The following is a 22627-nucleotide window of genomic DNA, read 5'->3' as shown; positions in this document are numbered from 1 at the left end:
GCAGTTCAGTCCATGCTTTCCATTTTGAAGATGTAAGTAACACATTTAAAATTTACTATTGTATCATGTAAGAGGAAAAAAAAAACAAGCAGAACTGTTAGCTCACCTTCCGCCAAAACAAAATCTTTGTGTCATTTTTCTTTACTTGCAATTTTATGTTAATCAAATAACAATTAAACAGTTCAATATTAATACTTGAGAATATGAATCTTTTAAATTTAATCCATCAAAACTCCTCTTTCAAATAAGATTAAGCCTGCATGCATGGTGCAGAAATTAGATTTTGGATGATAAAAGTATGTCTATAACTAAAAGCAAGGCAGAGAGAAAATTTTCTATAACTGTGAATTCTACCAGAAAAAAAAAAAAAAAGAAAGAAAATAATTTTATTGCTGCTATTGCAAAGTCAGAACGGAATGGCTCCTTCTAGAAAAACCACAATATAAACAAAACACAAGCCAGATTCACAAGTGTGCTTTGTTTGATTAAGAGGCTGTTGTGACTTTTCTTTTACGTAACTGATTTGTGCATTAATCCAGTATAACAGAAGGCCTAAGCTCTATTTTTATAAAATAAAAACTTTGCCTAATCAGTGGGTTGACACCCACTGAAACATTAACTGAAAACCACATCCTGTCTTTTCCAAATTGCCCCACAGGGCAATAAGTTCTTCCTTATACTAGAACAACATTAAGATAGAAGCCTTGGAGCAATCCTATCAACGTCAACCTGGAGAATGGTTGGGCATTTTCCTGCAAGGTGTGAGATATGGACTCAAAACACAGCAGCTTGAGAAAAAAGCTAAAGGAATGTCTTTCACATCCTGCACTATGCTCTAAGCACTGTTATTATGGGGGATGTATTAGTTGCACTTCTGATTGTCTCCCGTCATATCTGGGTACATATGCAGTAATTTATTTTACTTTTCTCATGGATGTCGGAGTATGAAACATTTCATTCTACAACAAATAAAACTTTAATTAACACTATCTTTTTATTTTTTTTTTACTTTAAGACTTTTAAATTTTGCTTTAGTCCAGACAGATTTATATTCCTTTTCTTTCCCCCACAAACCAATGAATTAAAAAAAATTCAAATGCTTTTGATCCTATTCATACTTTCAAAAATGGTATAATGCAATATTCAATTCACATTAAAAAGTTTTTAATTAAATATCTGAAACACTGAAAGTGGAAGGTTAGATTAGAAGATTTCCAAAGCTGACTTCAAACTAATACTTTTCCAAACCAAGTAACATTGCAATAGAAGATACCATTATTATCACAGGAAATCAAATCAAAGAACAAAAATGTTGACTGGTGGTTGCATCTGTTAATTAAAAATATGCAAAATATTTATATTAATTCTGAGGTAATTAAATTACACATTAAATCATTCACAGAAACAAAATAAAATCAACATTAGTCCTAGTAGATGTTTGTAATTTATTTTATAATTTAAATATAGATTTATTTTTTTAGCTTAGTTGTTTTTATTATACCTGTATGGTACATGCAGATGTTCTCCGTACATCAACTCAAATTTTTTTTCTCGGGTCAAACTAACAACAGTTCTAATATTTTCTATGGCTTCTGTGGCAACCTGCAATATAAACACAAACGTTTTAATCAAAAGTTAAGATTATGTTGCGATTCCTTATTCTAAACTATTAAAAAGAGTCTGCTGGGATATATTTTATATTTTTTATAATTCTTATAAAAATCATTGACCTTTTAATCTCAAAAGTAAGCATATTGCATTTTTCTTTTTATGACAGTGAGATTTTCTGATGATGCTCAGAATTTTATGTCAAGACCTCTTTAACGTCCTTCAAATAAGTGGTGAAAAGACATTAGACAACAGTGACAATTATGGAGAAATTCTATACGAAAAATGGCAATTTTGCATTCCATTTCCAGTCCACTGAATTTGGGCTATAATCAGAATGTCCAGGTTACTTATGTTCCTAGAGCCTAACTTAGATCTCAGCAATTAATACTTGATCTGATCAATAATATCTTCTTAAAGCTTGCAGATTCTCTAGCCTTGAATCATCTGTGTATACAAGGGTACTAGTAACATTTGAAGGCGGTAGATGCATGCCTACGTGGGAGCAACTGCAAGCCTTTCATGTAGTCTGTTAGGTCTATGTAAGTGCCCACAAAGTCTTCCTCAACAACCACACAGTGGAACTAGGAGCCTGTATGCTCAATTCAGTCCATATGAATTGTAGAAGATGATGATGCTTAGAAATGGCCAACAGAAAACACAGTCACATCCCTTTAGAAACTGGAGCTAGTGCTGTACCTTCTGTTCACCTCTGGTTGAAACACTGGGCTTGAGTCCATGACCTACACTTTGCCTGCAGTGAAGTATGTGGTAGGTTGGGTGTTCCAGTTGGCCTCAACTGCTGTTGCTCTGGGAGAGCAGGGGTTCCCACACGTACTGCATTATACTTGACAATCCCATAGGGATGGATGGTTTCTATTTCCTAATGCATCTCGAATAGTATTAAACACCTATATGTAGGCTCTATTCAGTTGCCAACTAGCCTCATTTCTAAGGACGGGTATGGAGCAGGAGAGCTCACTTATGAGCATAGATACTGTACAAATGCACATAATAAGTCTGTTCATAACTCAGAGAACTGTACATACAAGAAAGTATACATTAGCAGGAAATTCATATGGACAATGCGAAAAATAACATAGGTAGACTTTTGTAGACCTCGTCTATAAATGAGCCTCATGGCTTCAAGATAACTTTGCTGAAATACACATTTAATGCTTCATGCTTTTAGTATAAGGAAGACCATAAAGTAAGGTCAAGGGAAAATATAACCAAAGGAAAGTATATCTAGGCAAAAGACGCAAGAATGAGTGAACTTTTCATCTTAATAACTAGAACTGGTCACGGGGTACAAGATCACAATGCTGTAGACGAGGTATAAATCTGAAACTAACTATTAGATGGTATCTGCCTGAAAAAGAAATCAAGTACCCTACTTGCATATTTATATTCATACACATTTATATTATAAAATAAGGGCTTTACATAGTGATGGTGTTTTTTCAGTACTGAACTCCTATTTATGCCTGGGTTTTTCCCATAGGTGTAATGAGTCTCCTGATTCTTTTCATCTAAATATTTGAATTTGGGGAGAGTTTGTTTGTTTGTTTGTTTTTTTCCTTTTTGTTCCCAAGAGACTGGCAATGTTTTTTAACATCCTAAAACTTATAAAAGTTCAATCTTAACATTCTTTTATATTTTAATTTCAGAAAGCATAGAATAGATCCTTTACATAATATTGTTACTGCATTTGGTGTATCACATGGCTTATATTTTCCATAAAGCTTCTTGAAAACCAGTGCTTTGCAACAGTGTGCTTCTGTGGACCTAGTTCCTTGAGCTCCCTCTTTTTCCAGCTCATGGCTACAAGTCAGCAAAGTCCCTGTTCTGCACAAAGCTTTCTGAACAGACTTACACAAAAAGCAGGAGAGAAGGTTCAGGGAGAAGCATGAGCACTTCTAATAAGTTACTGTACTACAACAGGCCTTTCAGTCTCACTTCATTGCCTGGTTATATCATGGACAATGTTATTCTGTGAGTTACTGAAAAACACTTAAGAGACAATGCAGTCATTGGTCATAGCCAGCATGAGTTCACAAGGGGAAAGTCCTGTTTAACTAATTTAATTTCCTTTTATAATGAGGTCATCCACCTAGCTGACCAAGGAAGCCAGTAAATGTGGGGTTTTTTAAATTTTAGCAAAGCTTCTGATATTGTCTCTCACACTGTCCTTCTGGACATAATGTCCAGTATCCATCTAGACAAACCCATAATATGCTGGGTGAACAATTGTCTGATGGTTCAGGCTCAAAGAGTTACAGCAAATGGGGTTATTTCAAGCTGGCAGCCAGTCACTAGTGGTGCTCCGCAGGGCTCAATTTTATGGCCAGTGTTCCTTAATGTTGTTATAAATCTGTTATGATCTGGATGCAGGAGTCCAATGTACACTATGTAAGTTTGGCGATGATACTAAATTAGGAGGAGCTGTGGACTCCTTCGAGGGTAGAGAGGCCTTATGGAGAGATTTGGGTAGGCTAGAGAGCTGGGCAATTACCAACTGTATGGAATTTAACAATAGCTAGTGCCAGATTCTGCACCTGGGACAGAGTAATGCTGACTATACATACAACTCAGGAGATGAGAGACTGGAGAGAAGCCCCACAGAAAGAGATCTGGAGGTTTAGGTTGATATTTTAGCAAGTTGAATATGGGTCAACAGTGTGCCCTGGCAGCCAAAAGGGCCAGACACGTCTTAAGGTGCATCAAGCCCAGCATAGCCAGCTGGTTGAGGGAGGTGATTGACACACTCTACACTGCACTGGTTCAGCCCCACCTTGAGTTCTGAATGCAGTTTTGGGGGCCTCAGTATAAGAAGGACATCAAACTGTGTGTCCAGAGCAGGGTGACCAAGATGGTGAAAGGTTTCAAGGACAGGACTCATGAGGAGCGGCTGAGGTCACTTGGTTTGTTCAGCTTAGGGAAAAGAATGCTGAGGGGCGACTTCATTGCAGTCTACAACTTCCTCACGAGAGGCAGCGGAGAGGGAGGTGCTGATCTTCTCTCTGGTGACCAGTGATAGGACACAATGAAATGGTATGAAACTTCATCAATGGAAGTTCAGATTGGACATTAGGAAATGGCTCTTCACGAGGAGGATGGAGCAGGCTCCTCAGGGAAGTGGTCATGGAATCAGGCCTGTCAGAGTTCAAGAAGTGTCTGGACAACACTCTTAGTCATATGGTTTATTTTTAGGTAGTCCTGTGAGGAGCATGGAGTCAGACTCGGTGATACTTATGGGTTCCTTCTAATGGAAGATATTTTATGATTCTGATTATCTGAACAAAATGAAATTCTATTCTGAAAGGTGATCCTGTATATTATGTCTTCTAGGACACCAGAGTTATGGGAATTCACCACACAATTCAAATGCCTACAGTTTAAAACAGAAAAATGACCTCCATACTCTTCTACTTTTATCTAAGTTAAACCACAGACCTGAAAACATTTTTCTTCATAAACTGTTACCCAATATTTTTAAACTGTGGTCCTGTTATCTTAGTTCTAAAATATAGGGATATAATTATAGCCTCAGTAATGTTTGTGAAACTGTTTGAAAATTTGCACATAATTGACTAACTCATTGATTTGAATGCAATACACAGTATTAATTATAACAAAGAAATGAAATAGATTTTGTTCTTCTTAGTTATATTGTACCATCAATACTCAAAGGAGTAGTTGGGTTTTTTTGCAAGTAATATACATTCAGCAACCCTTTGCAGAAAGCAAATTTTCCAGGTAGAAACCCATTTTCACTGAAGAAAATTGATTTTTAAAAAATTTGTAACTGAATAAAATGCCCATAGCCTAGTGCTTGCTTGGGTGGCCTTAAGAGAGGAAACTCATATAATGCCAAGAAAATAAAGTATTTTCTCAAACTTTGCAAAAAACTGATAAATTTTTGTAACACCTATGCTAATTCTTCACAATCTGCTGCATTAAGAAGGTCTCTAATGCTTATCCCAAGAATTGACAACTTTTTCCTGCTGTATCTTACAATAAAACAATATGAAATAAATGTTAAACCATTAGAAAGAAGAAGCAGAAGAAATGCAGCCAGTTGAAAGGAAAGGAAAAGCAACCTTTGGCTTGCACAAAAAAGCCCATGGAAAGATCATTACACAAAATTTCCTGTGGACTTAGAGGGACAAAAATGTTTTCCAGCAACTTTATTTACAGATATTATGAAAGAAAATAAAACTAATTTAGTAAATAGGAGTTAGTGGGCATGGGGGGTGTTCAGATCCATATTAAGGCACATGAATCTAGGTGTCTAAGCTACCCATGTAGTCAATGGATACCTATTAAATAAAACTAAAAAAGCAATTCAGTTGCCTAGGCAATTCAGTGTGCCTACCTAGTCTCTTTCTCCAGGATCATCAACTGGAGTGTGAAGGACTCCAGTTGCCCACATGCAAGTGGCTTGTGCCATTGGAGATGCTCTAGGATACCCAAAACGTTTGGGTAAGGTATGGCAGATATGACATAGAACATAGAGTAGTCCATACCCTTCTGAAATGGCAGCTGGTGGCCATCCAGACACTATGACATCTCCAGTAACTAGAAGGGGACATTAGACTGCTACCATATGTGCAGACATATACTTTTAAACACCACATCTGAAGATTAATACCATTCTTTATGTGTTCGGCTGTAGAGAAATAATTTCTTCTCAACAACTTTTAAAACCAGTAGGACATAGGAAGGGGTTTTAGAAAAGTTTTACCTTGAATAAAGCAATATCTGGGAAGTGGTGAAATAGTTGTTCTGTTCCAAAAGGAACTGTGGAATGAAGTTATAATAAATGCTTTCATCTAATTTCTTAAACAAGAGTCTAGCCATCTTGCTTTTCGGTTCTCATCTTTCTCTTCCACTCAAGAAATAAAGGGCAAACATTCAGAAAACAGTGGATATAGACATATTATCCCTGCAAATATCAACGAGACAAAAGAGAAGAAAAGGGAAAAAGGAGAAGTATAATATATCTAAAATAGATGCCATGCCAAGAAGGAATGACAGAAAAGAAAAAAGAATGCCAAAATGAATAGGGTTGCAAAATAAGGAAAATGGAGATGATCAGAACAGGAGGGAGAAAAGAATATGCCTGAATAGTGCTTAGCACATTCTGGGGTATATAAATTATAAAAATAAATATAAGTTAATAACATAAGTCTTCAGTTATTACTGAGGAGGTGTTATGCTCTGTAGGTCTATTAGTCTACTCTACACAGAGTCTGGCTGTCTCTGGAAATTAAATATTATGACATGCTTTGTATTTTCAAGTAGTACATCTATCAACAATGCTTTGGTCAGAAATAGATGAACTTCTTTAGACCCACCTTTCCTGCAACTTCCAGCTCTTCTTTATCTTTTTTAGCATGCCCAGCCAACATCTTCATTTCAATCATTCCAGCCACTGCAACAATTGGCACAACAGCTAGAAGTAGCAGAGTCAGCTGCCAGCCATAAACTAATGATATAATAATTCCAGTCCCCAGGTTAGCTATGTTTTGGGCAATAAGTGCTAGTCTCGTACCAGTTGCCTGGAGGAAGAAAAAAGGACATTTATTGCCAAAGCAACTGCATCTTAAATAAGGAAAGCATTTCCTATAATATTCCTGATTCTCAAAACACTATTCAGAAACTTTTAACCCAGTTTTGCTCTTTTTAAAAGTTGGAGTTTCTTAGATGATTTCATAAAAAATTATCTAGATTACATTTAATTCTTCTCTCCCTGTATTCTGATTACATAAGTTGGCATTGCAATTTGTAAATTCTGCTCTTGAAGCTGAACAGACTTTAAGTATACCACATATTTACGCATAAGCTGCAACTTCACTACACATTAAAACTAATACGAAAAATTCCAAAACAGAATTTTACTTACTCCTTTGACTTGTGAGGCATCATTAGCAAGTCTTGTAGTTAATGCTCCAGTGCTATTTTTAGAATTATCAAACCAGCCCATGTCCTACAATGAGAAACATTTTTCTTAGGACCAGTTTTTGGACATTTCAGGTAAACTGCAAAGTAAAACTGAGGTCTACCTAATATAACAGAGTTCACTGCCAAAAGACTGGGTGTGTGGCAGTGCATCGGTTCTGAATATTTAGTTAATTCTAATTCCTTCATTGCACAATGAATATTTTTAGAAAAAGTGTATGTTTGTCGATGATCTGATGTGTCACTGCTGAGGAGGAAGGAGAGCAGCCTGGGGGATCCTCAAAACCAAAATCTACCCTCCCCACTGCTGCTGAATCTGCATCCCCTTGAAGGAGATGACTCTTCAGTCACACTCCTTCACAACTGCACAGCTGTTTGAGGATGAATTAAGCGTAAAGCAGTTTTAAGTTAAGAACTCCCAATTCATTGCTTTGTTTCTCCCCAGACTGAAGAGGCTTAAAGGCTTATTTGGAACCTATGAGAAAAAAACCAACCAAACAAGCAAACAAAGAAGAAAAACAAAACAAACGGGTCTATCTGACCGAAGTCAGTTGTTGGGGTCAGATATACATTTTATAATTTATTCACCACGTGACCTAATATCTAATTTAAACTTTCATGTGTAATATGCATTGAATGAAGACCCAGTGATGCAGTACAGGCAAGATTGCTCTTTCATTAGGTTTTCAGTGAGGATGATCTAAAAATAATTGTTCTTCAGATTACAACAGTTTCCTGTCCACATTTCAAACAGTCATGTTCACATTAATCAAACTCTGTCTACATGTAGCTTTATGTGCATGACATAAAACCACAGAAACATCATATTGTATATTTGAAAATCTAAAATACTTATCCTGAAATCATGCAAGATTAAGGCCAATTTAGATAACGACATGAATTACTGAAAAAGACTACAATATATTTACATTTTAATTCTCTGAAAGTGGCTTTAGATTTAAGTATATAATCTCACTATTGTATTAACAAGCAACAACTATACATTTTGGAACTCTGATAAATAAATAAAACATAATGGTATATATTACAATTTAAATCAGACATCTGAAATAAGAGTTACAATGTAAGCTGCACTGTATTGCATTTCTTTAGGGGAGAAAGGACATCAAGAAAGCAAAGCACACAAATGAACACATAATAGGATACTGTTGGTGCACATCAATTTGTCAGGCTATAGTAACTCAGTTGTAAATCCAAGTCTTTGCAAGGAGTACATAAAAGGCTCTTCTACATGTATCAATTTAAGACTTTCCCTCTAAAGATACTTTGCTTAGACAAGTCATAATATGATAGAATAATGCAGAATGCAATTATTTTATAATATCTATACAAATAATTATGTTTAAAAGCCTGGAAATAAAAATCTTTATTATCTTTACCTGTCTCAGCATTGCTTTAAATGCCATGAATCGAAGCCTCATTGTAAGAATTTCTCCAGCTTTGCCGAATGCAAACCCCTGTTTTAGAAAAGGTACAACGTTTAGGATACTATTCCAATTTTTGTGTTTATTCAATAAATATTTTAGATACCTTGTCGAAAGTGTCAAACTACAAAATATTGCAGTCCTGATTGCACAAAGCAAATGTAAAAACAGGTATAATAGTCATAGGTAGTAGGTTCAGAGTACAGACATTCAAAATTTTCTCAAAAAAATACATAGAGCATAGCAGTATTTCCCAGCACTGATTCACCAGCGTGCTTCAGGGAAAAGATGATCACTAATCAACCACTTGACTTCATTTGTATGAGTTTACTTAAGTCAGATTTAAACAAATGGTTTTTCAGCCACTTGTTTTAAGTTAAAGACTTCATAAGGCAATCTGGGTTCATTGAAGTCGAATGTACATTTCCCATTAACTCAAACAGAATTAAGATTTCTTCCCTGGAATCCTAACACAAACTGACATAAGTATCAGCAGTAATACGTAAGTGATGTTTCATAATGAATTTGACATATTTTTAGTCAGATATATGAATCAATCTAACAAGATACAAAAAGGAATATGTTGATTAAATCTTCAGGAAGGTACACTCTCCCTACATGTTAGTATGACATCAGTGTTTATGGTTTGTTTAACTTACTACCACCTTTATGTGATTACAAATGTTAATTGTTTGGAATGTGCATTTGGGAAATTGAACACTCTTAAAATACAAACCACAGATGCAATTGTACTATGTGATACTAAGAAAAATCATTCTGGCATATTCCACTCAGCAAATATTTCTCAGTTAACTTTGATCATTATCTTTGCTGTTCTCCCATACTGTCAGTAAATTTGCACAAGTATGTGACTTAGCAAAAATCACAAAATAACATCAGAGAATGGGCAGTATATAAAGAGATTACAAGAATAGTTAGAATTCTTTTCATTCTCACTAATTTGGGAGTGTTACATCTCAATGAACTCTTCCCACTCACATTTAAAGCATTACCTGAACATTTATAAATTGAGCAAACCTGTTGCAGCCATCTACAGCTCAGTGTTCCATATTCAAGGCCTTCTTGCATGCATGTGCAATAAGACAATTCCATAAATTAACCAGAAGGCTTTTGCAAGAGACTGTTTATGCTGTTGTCCCAAGTCTGCTTTATTATTTCACTGTGTAGTCTTGCTTAATGGGTAACAGTATACAAGCATATTCAGAAATTATAGACCAGTCTACATATGAAATTACTTAAATGCCAAAGTTTGCACCTGTACGATTACAACCTTTTTTTTTTATTATTATTTTAAGTGTGGCACTGTTGTATAAGTTAGATACATATAAGAATTAGGGTAAAGTTAAAATACTTTTTTTTTAAGTTGAGATGGCTATAGAGATCAGTGAGAACAGGGGATGGGGTATTACTGTTCAACCACTAGTATTTAAGCAGGAGGAGATGAATATCAGCATGATGGGTGTTACTTGAGGAACTGGGCCTGTGAATCTTGTGAATCTCTGTGGGGGCTCACATAAGATAAGTAAGGGGTTAGGGAAGTAAAAAAATAGAAGAGCTAAGGCAGGAGATTGGCTAATTTGCAATTACTAACATTCAAATGGGAGGGCTTGAGAGTGAGAAGAGAGTGGTACAGTGTAAAGGCTGGAGGGGCTGGCTATGAGATGGCAATGGAAAAAAAGAGTGAGAGAATCCAGAGCTCCATGCTGAGATATGTTTGACTGCTGAAGAAGAAATTAAGTTCTGAAGTGAAGAGTCAGAATAGGTTGGAAGGTTTCGAACACATAAGGAACTTTAGGTCAAAAAAGATTCAATTCAGCACAAGGCACGTCTGCAACCATAGATGTGGGTTCTGGTTTGAGTTTGAGACATGTATTAAGAAGACATACATTTTGAGTATATTTCATATCTGGTTTCTAAAACATGATGAACAATTATAGTAAAGATAAAATAACAAGACATACCTGGAAAAAGAAAGTAAAAAAGGAAACAATCCCAAGTACTAAAAACATCACTGAATACAAGTTGCTCTTTTCTCTTACAATGGTCTTGTCGTCTTCTGAAAAAATCTATAAAATAATATTTAAACCAACATTTTTAATCAACTAGTAATCTAAAATACTCCCATCTTTCTCAATAACAATGTTTGACAATAATTTGCATTCATATAAAATTTAAGCATATGTCACATATGATTATAGCTATAACAAGCAAATTTCAGATTGTAGCAAGATTTTTAGGATTTGTAAATTTCACATAATTCTTCAGATTTTTGTAACAGTGCTTCATACAATCCTCAGCTTCACTATACAGTGATTGTTTAAGACCTGGTTTTAATACAAATAGAATTTGTAATAAAATCTAATATTAAGTATTATAAATAAATTAATATTAATATAAATAAATTTTGCTTCATAGTTTTTTTGCATATTTCATTTGAACTTACCCCTATAATTTCTGAAAATATTATTGCAAATGCAGGTTGTAAAGCTCCATTGATAATTGCACAAAAAGTTCCAGCTACAAAGTATGGCCATTCCGTTTTGTTCAGCTTCAGAATTTTAAAAAATGAAGCTGCAGGTAATTCTTCATCCTAAAAAAAAATGGTAATTCTGTTAGGACAAACATGTATGTATTTGGAGAAATATGCAGAAAATGAGAAATTAGAAGTCAGTTTCCTACTCCCAGAATCTACTCAGGGGAAGTCAAAACGTATACTTTTTAATGTCATGAAAATTAACGGACTGTACATTTCTTTGTATTATTTTAATACAAGGAAGAAAGAGCTGTTATAATATATCTACAGCTCTTGTCATCATATTTTAGTTTCTCATTTTCATTGATTGGTATTGCTCAATGCTGACTAAACTCTTCCTTCTGGGTATATTGCTGTGTGCAATCCATGACTAGTTTAATGCAAGCAAATATGAATACAAGTGTTGTAAGAGTTATATGTTGGGGAAAAACTTCTGTTTCTGATCCAAAAATTAATGTTTAACCTTTATAGACTATGTTGGTATGATATGTAAGTATATGTATATGTATATATAAGTATATGTAAGTATATTTATTTTACAGCACGTGATTTTCAAGAATCAACTCATCCTTGTTATAGATTATTAAAATCTCATTTTATTTGCATAATCATTCATGGTGAGAATAACAAAATTCACCCCATCAAATGCCTCCTTCTTGTACTTTTCTAGAGCAGGAGGATTAATTTAACATACCTTGTTGAAAGGAGTCAAAGTTCACTAACAGCTCTGCAAAAATACTTACAGGTGAACTCTTTTTCTCATCAGGATCATCATTCTCTGCTCCTGGATTTTTTGTGCTTCTCCGAGTTGATCGTCTTCTCAATCCTTTTGGTAAGGATTCTTGAAATTCTGGTTTAAATTCACTAGTTGTGACACTAAATGCATTCTCATTATTTTCTGATGATGGAACTTCAGCTTCTATTGCCTAAAATAGGGAAGAACATGATGCTAAGATTAATTATGCATATATTACTTTGAACTTTCAAAAATATGAGGTAATCAAGGGAAATGTAACTTGTTTCAGTGAAAAGAGATATGAGCAAAACAATATATAATAATAAAGCAGATATGAACATCTGTATTATACTTGAGCGCATCTCTGTCTTCAAAGCTTGATTCATGTATAAGAGTACCCCACCTCTCAAGAAAATACTTATACTCAGTGCAGGGCAGAGGAGGGGAAGTACCTGCTCTTTTTTAATGTATTAACTTGTAACAGAGTTTTAAATTGAGAGTGAACCATTTGCACTCATCTTGGGATCTTTTTCAATGAGCTCTCAGTGGATATGCTGTTTGTTCACGAAGTGGGAAAAAATTACTCTTCTTTAGTACAGAACACTCTTAACAGTTCTTGACTTTAAATGGATGGAACAAGTCAGGAAGAGATTTTGACTGAAAAATCTGAACAATCTGGAAAAGAACTCTACTTTTGGTGATAGTTTTGCCAGTCTCTTTGACAGAATAAGTAAATGTCTACCCACCACTGAGGTATTTAATACTGTCTGGATTCAAGGTTGCCTTCAATTTGTATTTTTTTTTTCTCAGATAGTTTGTATTTCTTACTGCTTTTTGTACTGCTAATAAAAATTACTGGGTTTTGCTTTCTTTCAATTTTTTGTCATTTCCCCCTATTTTATTTTCTTTCTATTTTATTTTTTTTTCCATTATCAATTTTGCTTGAATACAGAGTTACTTTGAATGTAAGGTGACCAAATGCATTCTCATAGTTATTTTATGAAGAAAAGTTTTAACGCTAAAAGTATACTTATCTTTGCACTCAGCATACTTGGATTATTTTTCTATTTCTTCTGTTCATCCGCATGTTTTTTCTTTAGAAAGATATTCAGTATGAAGGATCATGACTAAACAGCTTAAAATATGCGTGCTCTATTCTTCCAGTATCAGCTACTGTATTTTACATTTTATTATAGGCTAAGAGAAAGTAATGAAATAGCAACTACTGTAGTAAGCTGCTCTACATTAAGTGCATCAAAGAAAAACATAAAAAAATCTTTTAAGTTCAAATCTCTAGAGAATTAAAAATGTACTATCCTAGGTTTAAGTAGGTTTGGTATCTAAACTAGTGGTCTTGTCTCTTAGATTACTCTCCTGTCAAAGTACACTTTTTTTTGCTATTAACAAAATATGCTGCAGAACTCCCTGTACTTCTGATGGCATAAAGTAACTATAGGCATGGAATAGCATGTGAGGCTAGTGAGAAGGAAGTACCTGCATGTTAACGAGTTTGTAGTAGATTCCCTTTCTCTCAAGCAATTCAAAATGGTTCCCTTGTTCTGTGATAACTCCATTTTCGAAAACAGCTATAAGATCTGCATTTCGGACTGTTGACAGTCGATGAGCTACTACAACTGTGGTGCGTCCTTCCCTTGCCTAGAAAAAACAATATTTAATATCAGTATTTCTAAGTATATTCAAAAGTTGATAGAATGTTACAAAGTTACAAACCTTAAAGTTTTAAAAATGCTGGAAGTTTTTATATTTAAGCCCATAATTGTTCATTTAAACCTTAAAATCTGTGAAGGACAGTTTATACTTAGAAGCATTAGAAAACATTTCACACAGACTTGTGAAAAATGTCAGTGTTTCATACTCTTAAATCATATCCAACTCAAGTAGCTTCATGGGAAATAAAATTCTCTAGAATTTCATGTGAAATACATTTCAACTAACTACCTGTCTTTGGACAGGTAAGCCTTTGGTCTGATATGTAAGTATATGTAAGTATATTTATTTTACAGCAAATTGATTTTCAAGAATCAACTCATCCTTGTTATAGATTATTAAAATCCCATTTTATTTGCATAATCATTCATGGTGAGAATAACAAAATTCACCCCATCAAATGTCTCCTTCTTGTACTTTTCTAGAGCAGGAGAATTAATTTAATTTTAACATATAATTTGACAAATTGTGTCAAAGGTCACAGCTTGCCATTGTAATTGCCAGGCTGTATTAAAATTATCAAGAAACTTTTAATTTAAATAATCAAAGTAATAATTCCAAGCAGTGGAATTTTGTTGGAACCTGGATGGAGTTAATCGTCAGTAATGTCCCTCAAGGGTCCATACTGAGATCTACACTATTTAGTATCTTTGTCATTGACATAGATAATGGGATTGAGTGCACACCTAGCAAGTTTGCAGATAACACCAAGCTGAGTGGTGTGCAGTTGATTCACTTAAGGGAAGGAAGACCATCCGGAGAGAACTTGAACAGATTTGAGGAAGAGGCCCATGTGTACTTCAGGAAGTCCAACAAGGCGAAGTGCAAGGCCATGTATCTGGGTCAGGGTTATCCTCAATATCAATACAGACTGGGGGATGAATGCATTGATAGCAACCCTGCAGAGAAGGGCTTGGAAACACTGGTGGACGAAAAGTTAGACATGAGCCTAAAATGTGCACTTGCAGCCCAGAAACTCAACCGTATCCTGGGCTGTATCAAAAGAAGTGTGGCCAAAAGGTCAAGAGAGGTCATTCTCCTCCTCTACTCTGCTCTGGTGAGACCCTGCCTAGAGTACTGCGTCTACCTCTGGGGTCCACAGTACAAGAAAGATGGAGCTTTTAGAGCAGGTCCTCAGGAGTGCCACAAAAATGATCAGAGGGCTGAAACAGCTCTCCAGTGAAGAAAAGGTGAAAGAGTTGGGATTGCTCAGCCTAGAAATAGAGGGCTCTGGGGAGACCTTATTGTGGCCTTTCAGTATATAAAGGAGGCTTATAAATGGAGAGAGACTTTTTACCTGGGCCTGTAGTGACAGGACAAGGGACAGTGGTTTTAAACTGCAAGAAGGTAGATTTAGATTGGAACAAAGGAAGAAATTTTTTACAATGAGGGTGGTGAGACACTGAAACAGGTTGCCCAGAGAAGCTGTGGATTCTCCATTGTTGGAATGTTCAAGGGCTTTGAGCAACCTGATCTAGTGAAAGATGTCCCTGCCCATGGCAGAGGGGTTCGACTGGAAGGCTGAGGTATTCACTGCCTTCTTTCCTCAATCTTTACTAGTCAGACTGGCCTTTAGAAATTCAAGGACCTGGAGACCAGTGAAAAGATCTGGAACAATGAACAGGCTGAAACAAATTGCCCAGGGAAGTGGTTAAGTCACCATCCCTGAGGGTGTTTAAAAGACATATAGATGAGGTTTTTAGGTTGGACATGGTTTAATGCCTGAGTTAGGTTAATGGTTGGACTTGATGATTTTGAGGGTCTCTTCTAACTAAAATGATAAAGGTCCCTTCCAACTCAACCATTCTATGATTCTATGAGTCCCTATATTTTCTGCAAAGGTTTATGAGATAACTTTATAAGATAATGTGACCGAGAAAAGCTAGACAAACAACTTCTCTATTAAATGTATTTCCATTAACAATTCTCCTCAAACTGTCTTTCTCTATCCAACAGCAATGGGAAGCATTACAGTATTCCAGCAGAATCTGATTGCGTAAATTCAGAATACCATTTGGGGGTACAGATCCAGTAGGAAAATACAGACTTGCACCAGGGATCAGCTGTTCCTTAGTGAGACAGATCTACATTAAGAACAAAACAAGCACCCAGAAGTATTCATGCTAACTGATGCAAATGTTCCCTTGCAGTCTTTCATGCCAAGTCACTGCTACAATCATTTATGACATGCTGGTAGCACTTGCCATGTGTGTCAGGCTTCCACATAAGTTAATTACATAGGTGACTGACAGCAATATGCATGTCAATAAGAAAAATAATTGCAGGGGATGGTGTTTATACCAAGAAAATGTGGATTTTAGCTTAATAATGATGAAAACATATTTCAATCTTCTCACTTGAAACAAGACTCCTCTCTGAAATGCCTGCAGGATCTAAAAATTCTCTGTACAGAGACTATTTACCAAATCCAAGTTTACCTTTTTTGTTTTAAGGGTCTCTATTTCTCCCAGCTGTTTAAACAAATGTCTGGGAAAAAAGTAAATATTAGGCTCCTGCTTACCTGCTTCATTTTAGAACACTACTGACCTTGTCCAGTGCTGCCTGCACAACTGATTCACTCTCAGTATCCAAAGCTGATGTCGCCTCATCAAGCAGAAGAATTTTAGGATTGCGAACCAGAGCTCGGGCAATTGCTATTCTTTGCTTCTGACCTCCACTCAGCTGTGCCCCTCTTTCTCCAACCAGGGTTTCAAACTTCTACAAGACAACCACACAAAACACTCAGTGGCACAGACCTTCCACCAAAGAAAGGCAGTGAAAAGAAAATGCATATGGGTATTTGTAGCCCCGGCAGCATCCTCTCATTCCTCAAAAACGGTACAGTATAAACATCCACTTGGTTATACCCGCCTAATCATTTGTGTCCCTGGAATTCTCACAGTTCTTCAAATGCTCACCAAATCATGACCTAAGGTTGAAAAAATAATGTTATGCTCCAAAGTTATGAGGAAACTCTGCACAGCTCTGCTTATTCACAGCTCCAGGGATAGCTTGCTCTGTTTCTGAGAATCTCTTCTAAGGAACTATTTGGCACAAGGAGGTTGAGGAGAAATGATTTCAGCAGGACAGCTGCTTTGCTTACATGGGGTAGCTTCATAATGAAGTCATAAGCATTTGCTTCCTTGGTGGCTTTTTCAATCTCTTCCATGGTGACGTCCTCACGGCCATAACGAATATTTTCTGCAATAGTAGTAGCAAAGAGCACAGGCTCTTGATTCACCACACCAATAATCTCCCGTAGATATCTTACATTTAGTGTCTTTATATTGTGCCCATCAATGGTAATCTAAACCAAAGAAAAAAGACAAAAACTGTTAGACCTAGGTGTTTTGGTAAAGGAACCTCTCACTCCAGGCCGGAACAAGAGCAAGGTGGCCAGAACTAGACTTCCAACGACTGTGACCCACAGAGCAGTCATCTCACTTGTGGTACCTTACCGTGCCTTCCTTGGGATCGTAAAATCTCTGGATGAGCTGGACAGTTGTACTTTTCCCACAGCCACTGCCACCAACCAGGGCCACTGTCTGGCCACAGCTGACCTTGAGATTCAAGCCCTTCAGTATCTGTGCAAGTAAGAAAGGTAACCAAAACCATCAGAGTATGTAAAAATGTCAGTGTCAATGTGAAGAAACTCTAAAGACTACAATAAAATATCCTTTATATTTATAGCAGAATCTGGTACAAATTAAAATCTATAAACACATGAGTTTAAATTTTGCATAACTGATGATTTCAGCTTAATTTTCTTCATATTTGCATCACAACTGGTCCAATATTAATGTATTATACAACATACTTCACAGTTATCCATATAATGAACCAGTTCATATGACATGATAATAATAATATGATTAGTACTCATAATTATTATATTTAAAATATAATACAGGAACAATGTGATGCAATAATTCTGTATTATGTTGCCTCACCATGCAAAATACAGGAAAACTATTGTACAGTAAAAGTCATGGTTAAAAATGAGAGAATATGCTCTACATTGTTTTGGAGGGAAAGACATTTTAGTAATTTTGAAGTATCCTTTATTTTTCCCCTTTTGATTGGAATTGCTGATGGGGCTTCTTTACAAGTGACATTTCACGGCACAATAAACAACCTTTTTGTACTAGTCAAGCATAAAATACAGCATTTCACAACCATGGAAAAGACAAAGTTTTGCCCTCCTTTGGACTCTTACAAGGGGTAAATGTAGCTCTTCAGTGCCACGTAGCTGCTCTTTCATTTTACTTTCAATAATATAACCTGTATTGGGCTATGTAATGGGGCTGGAGAACAGACACAGAGTTAGCATGTCCACACCATGTGTATTTAATTTTGTCCACCTTTCTGCTTATCCTGCTCACCTGAGTAGTGAGAAGGTACAACAACAGGAAAAAAAGGAATAAAGTGGTTTTGTTTCTACTTTACTTGACAAAAGGTGTACAGGAGTCTGCACATCTTTCACTGCTTTGTACAACTTCTGTGGTTGGAAATGTATATTGAAATTGAGAAAAATATATTTTTTGCTAATTAGTCTTCTGAAAGGACTAGCCTACAATGAACCATGCATAGCTAAATGTCAGCATCTGTATCATGGATAAGTGCATTTTTCCATTCTAAATGTACAGCCATGCACTGATATGCTCTAATACTCTCCCAGCCTACTTCCCAATACCTTGAAGCTCTGTGTCCTTGTCATCGTCTGTTTCTTCCTAAATTTCTACCCTCAGCACTACCATTGCCTCTTCACCCTCAGTAACAATATTTATCTGCTTTACAAGAGAAATATATCTCACTGTTTAGGAACAAGAGGCATAGACAAATTACAACTTTTAGTATGCCTTATTTTGCTATAATATTTTTAGATCAAAACAAGAAATCCAACATAAGTAAGAACAACTGAAAATCTATGAAGCAGCCTTATTTAATCTTCTGGTCATAATGCTATTGACAATTTAGTTTATACCTTCTATAGAACAACTAAACAAATCTAATGTAAATAAAATAGCAAATAGAAGTTGATCTAAAACTTGTACATTACCACTGATTTCAGTGGACTATTGACTTCTTCCTGTATCAAAATAGAATCTATAACTAAATCCATTTAAGCTGTTTTTAACAACTTAAAGCAATCAGAGAACAGAGAGTAAGGACGGCAAATAAATCAGGCCAGTGAGATAGGAAGTAACTTGAAGTCTTAATTGTGCCTGTCTTTGCTGCACTTAATCCCACTGAAGATAAGAGTTAACTTGAAATTCAGGTAGACTAAATTTAGGCAGAGACGAACTACCCTGAGTTATTTGACATCCTTGTTTTTCTGTTTACTATAGTTTACTATAGTTGAAAAACTCAATAAATGCTTGGTGTGGCCTTAACTTCCTGTAATTATTATCTCTGAAACCATGGGGAAGAAATCTCTATTTGTATTGTACCTGTATAAACTTAGAAAATAATCCACTGAATTGTTTTTTAATTTATATTTCTATATGAAGAAAAATTAAGCACATTCACTTCATTCACTTTCTTGATAGAAGGAAAAGCTATAATATTTAACATATTTATAACTAAAAATGGCTTTAAAAGAAAGCTCTGTATCTTTTCTGCCTATCGAAAGTAAGAAATATCTCTTTATCAAAGTCAGTAATTTTCCTTCAAGGAGGGAAGGAAATAGCTACATAGTGCAAAGACTTGGGGTAGATACCTAAATTCAGATTCTGATAGCAATAAATCTTTAAGTTTTATTGTATAGCCACACTGACTATAGTTTTAGCCAGAAAATTATTCAGAAAACTTAAGATTAAGCTAAGGTGTAAATAATTCTAGCTAATTCACTGTGATGACGAGACAGTCTTATACAAATTAGAGAATCAACTTGGATTTGTTATGTTTTTAACAAAATTTTATAAATGTGACTTTTATTTCTTTTTCTAACAAATGATCCACATGTTTAACTGTAATACGTATACAGTTTCATTTACAGTACCTCAACATCTGGTCTGGATGGATAATTGAAGTAAACATTTTGGAATTCCACGTTCCCTTTAATGCAGTCTGGTTTGTAACCTGTTTCCGAATAACTGTCAATTTGAGGTTCCTGTGCAAAATAAAATAAATTAAAACAAACAAACTCATTTCTGAATGATTTTTTTCATAAAGAAGTCCTAGAGTGCACCATTATTCTGCAGAGATATTAAATGTAATTTTAAAGTAATTTCGGTTAGATTTCTGAAACCTGTAAATTGCACGATGTTTTGCTGGCTCATTACTATGTTGATGATCTGCTCATGCAAGTATACATTTCTAATTTCTCTATTTAAGCTTTTGTGTGGATTTAGTACCTTGTCTTTAAGACTGTACCCACAGCTGGCCATAATTTGAGATTTATTTTACTGCGTGATGATTAACCTGAACAAATCATTGCTAATGAGCTGTTCATACACTGTTCATTTGTAGTTTTGCCCTTTCTACTTAAAGAATTTGTGTGAGAAAGAACCAATCCACTGAAACACTAGAAGAAACACTGGATTTGTTTCCATCCAGGGTGGGTCTAGAATTTGAAACATGTCTTAACATGTCTTAACAATAACCCAAAACATGTCATTTGCATGTCATAGAGCTTTATTAACTAGTAAAATCACAGCTTCCCTGATTTCCGACTCTCTTGGCAACTGAAACACATATCTGGGTTCCAGGTTGTGTTTTATCAATTTGCTGACACACTAGTGGTGGTGACGCTGATACCTCAAAACATATGCTCATATACCTACATTGGCTGTAATCTATATAGCACCATAGACACGCCCTTCATGATAAAAACATGAGAGGATACCTCCAACACTAAGTGATTCTGAGATCCAGTACTTTTAGCTTTGAAGAAAGAACAGATAACTCTAGAGGACAAACAGGAACTGACTAATAACAACACATTCTATCTGCTTTTCTGTTTCTATTTCTGCTTATTTTACACATTATTTACCCTTAATGACTTCATATCCATAAATAGTGCCTGTACTTTAAAAAGAAGGGTCTCTCTGTTTTGAAATGAGAGTGATGGCGAAGATACTTACGTTGTCTATTATATTAAAGATTGTATAGGCAGCTCCTCTTGCAGTAGCAAATGCCTCTACACTTGGAGCAGTCTGTCCAATACTGAAAGCTCCAATCAATACAGAGAAAAAGACCTGAAAGAAATGTTTGTGGTGACATATATCAATTCTTATTTAAGTATAGAATTGCATTTATTTATTTACACTACATATCTTTGGGTCAGGAGGTTCCATGCTAATTAAGAGATGTCTAAGGAATCTAGAATTAAAGAAAAAAATGAAAGGGTCTCTCTTAAACAGAGAATAACATCAAGAAAATGGCTTTTAAGATTCAGCTGAGAGCTGAGCTCCTGCACAATGTGAGTGTTGCAAACATATTGACAAGAAGTGAAAAAGTGACTGAGACCTGCAAAACCTGTGCCAAAAAATGTGTAAGTATGCTTGATGTCTCAGGATTTGTTGTACTAATTAATGCTTTGGCAAAAGATGTTCCAAAGGTCAGAAAGTATATTACATGTCCTCCAATGCAACGAAGACAGATATGCAAAGCATTATCATGCTGTTTTCAAAGTGACAGTGAAATAGAAGTATACAAATTCAGCTTCTCCCTCTGCTGTAATGAGAGTGACTGCAAGCAAACAAGAACAGAAAAAGAAAAAAATACATTATTTTCTCAGAGAAGCTCTCAGGTTAGCATCAAACCAAAAGTAATAAAAACACACTGTTCAGAGATCATAATAACAGCCATGGTATGTCAGAGCAAAGATCTGTCACACCCATTACTTTCCTCCAACAGTGTTCATTCACAAACCTCATACCTAATAAGGCAACGTTCTCCTGTTCATGTCATAAAAACACCATTCGGAGGAACTACAACATCCACAACCAAAATTGCAAATACTTTGAACTGAAAAAATTACATGCAAAGGCATACATCTCACTGAGATGCTCTATATGCCAGCCTGCATTTTAAAAATACAGTCAGGTTCAAAAGAGCCACTAACACATATCAGAGCCATTTTTCACAAACGTCAGTGATTCATAAATAAAACAAATCAGGTAATTTAAAAATATATATACATTTATACACATGGTCTCCTGGCTGGGCTTCATCATGGTTAATGAAGTTATTCTTCTTACAATGTTGGTTTGATATTTCATACAAAATTAAAATGGTTAAAGAGAAGAATTTAAGCTATCACTTATACGGCTTTCTTCCTTTGGTTAGACTGAGACATATTGCCTAGTCATGAGTATATTTTCCTCTCCCTTGTGTTCTAAAAATATTGAGAAGGGATTCCAAGCTCTTATGGTGCAAAAGATAAGAAAAGTATCCATACAATCATCTACTCAGGCCACACAACAGTTAAAAAGAAAGAGTATTTACTTCTGCATTGTGAAAATCTATTTAGCCCCACAAACCTGAAAACAAATAGCAACTAGGAAGGACACTGTACTTCAGTTTTTGTCTGAACAGTTTCTATATCAGTCTGGTCTTATGAAAGTAATTAAATAATGTAGAAACAGT

At 35.5% G+C, this 22627-nt stretch overlaps 1 protein-coding gene across 1 annotated transcript in view; it reads right to left on the bottom strand.

The window, feature by feature from the left end:
- The window catches only part of ABCB1 (ATP binding cassette subfamily B member 1), a gene marked incomplete at both ends in the record, with an annotated part of 42632 nt that overhangs the window by 8306 nt on the left and 11699 nt on the right, over positions 1-22627 (bottom strand). The window contains 13 exons of the mRNA XM_080338681.1: positions 1502-1602; positions 6969-7172; positions 7517-7600; positions 8973-9050; positions 11000-11104; positions 11482-11628; positions 12315-12497; positions 13802-13963; positions 16583-16753; positions 17139-17342; positions 17494-17619; positions 20037-20147; positions 21121-21234. Coding sequence (XP_080194807.1) covers positions 1502-1602; positions 6969-7172; positions 7517-7600; positions 8973-9050; positions 11000-11104; positions 11482-11628; positions 12315-12497; positions 13802-13963; positions 16583-16753; positions 17139-17342; positions 17494-17619; positions 20037-20147; positions 21121-21234 — 1790 coding nt within the window. The remainder of the gene's footprint in view (positions 1-1501; positions 1603-6968; positions 7173-7516; positions 7601-8972; positions 9051-10999; positions 11105-11481; positions 11629-12314; positions 12498-13801; positions 13964-16582; positions 16754-17138; positions 17343-17493; positions 17620-20036; positions 20148-21120; positions 21235-22627) is intronic.

Source organism: Nesoenas mayeri, assembly GCF_963082525.1.
Source record: "Nesoenas mayeri genome assembly, chromosome: 2".
Classification (NCBI taxonomy): domain Eukaryota; kingdom Metazoa; phylum Chordata; class Aves; order Columbiformes; family Columbidae; genus Nesoenas; species Nesoenas mayeri.
The sequence above is the reverse complement of the archived record's forward strand: the minus strand, read 5'-3'. Positions and strand labels throughout refer to the sequence as shown.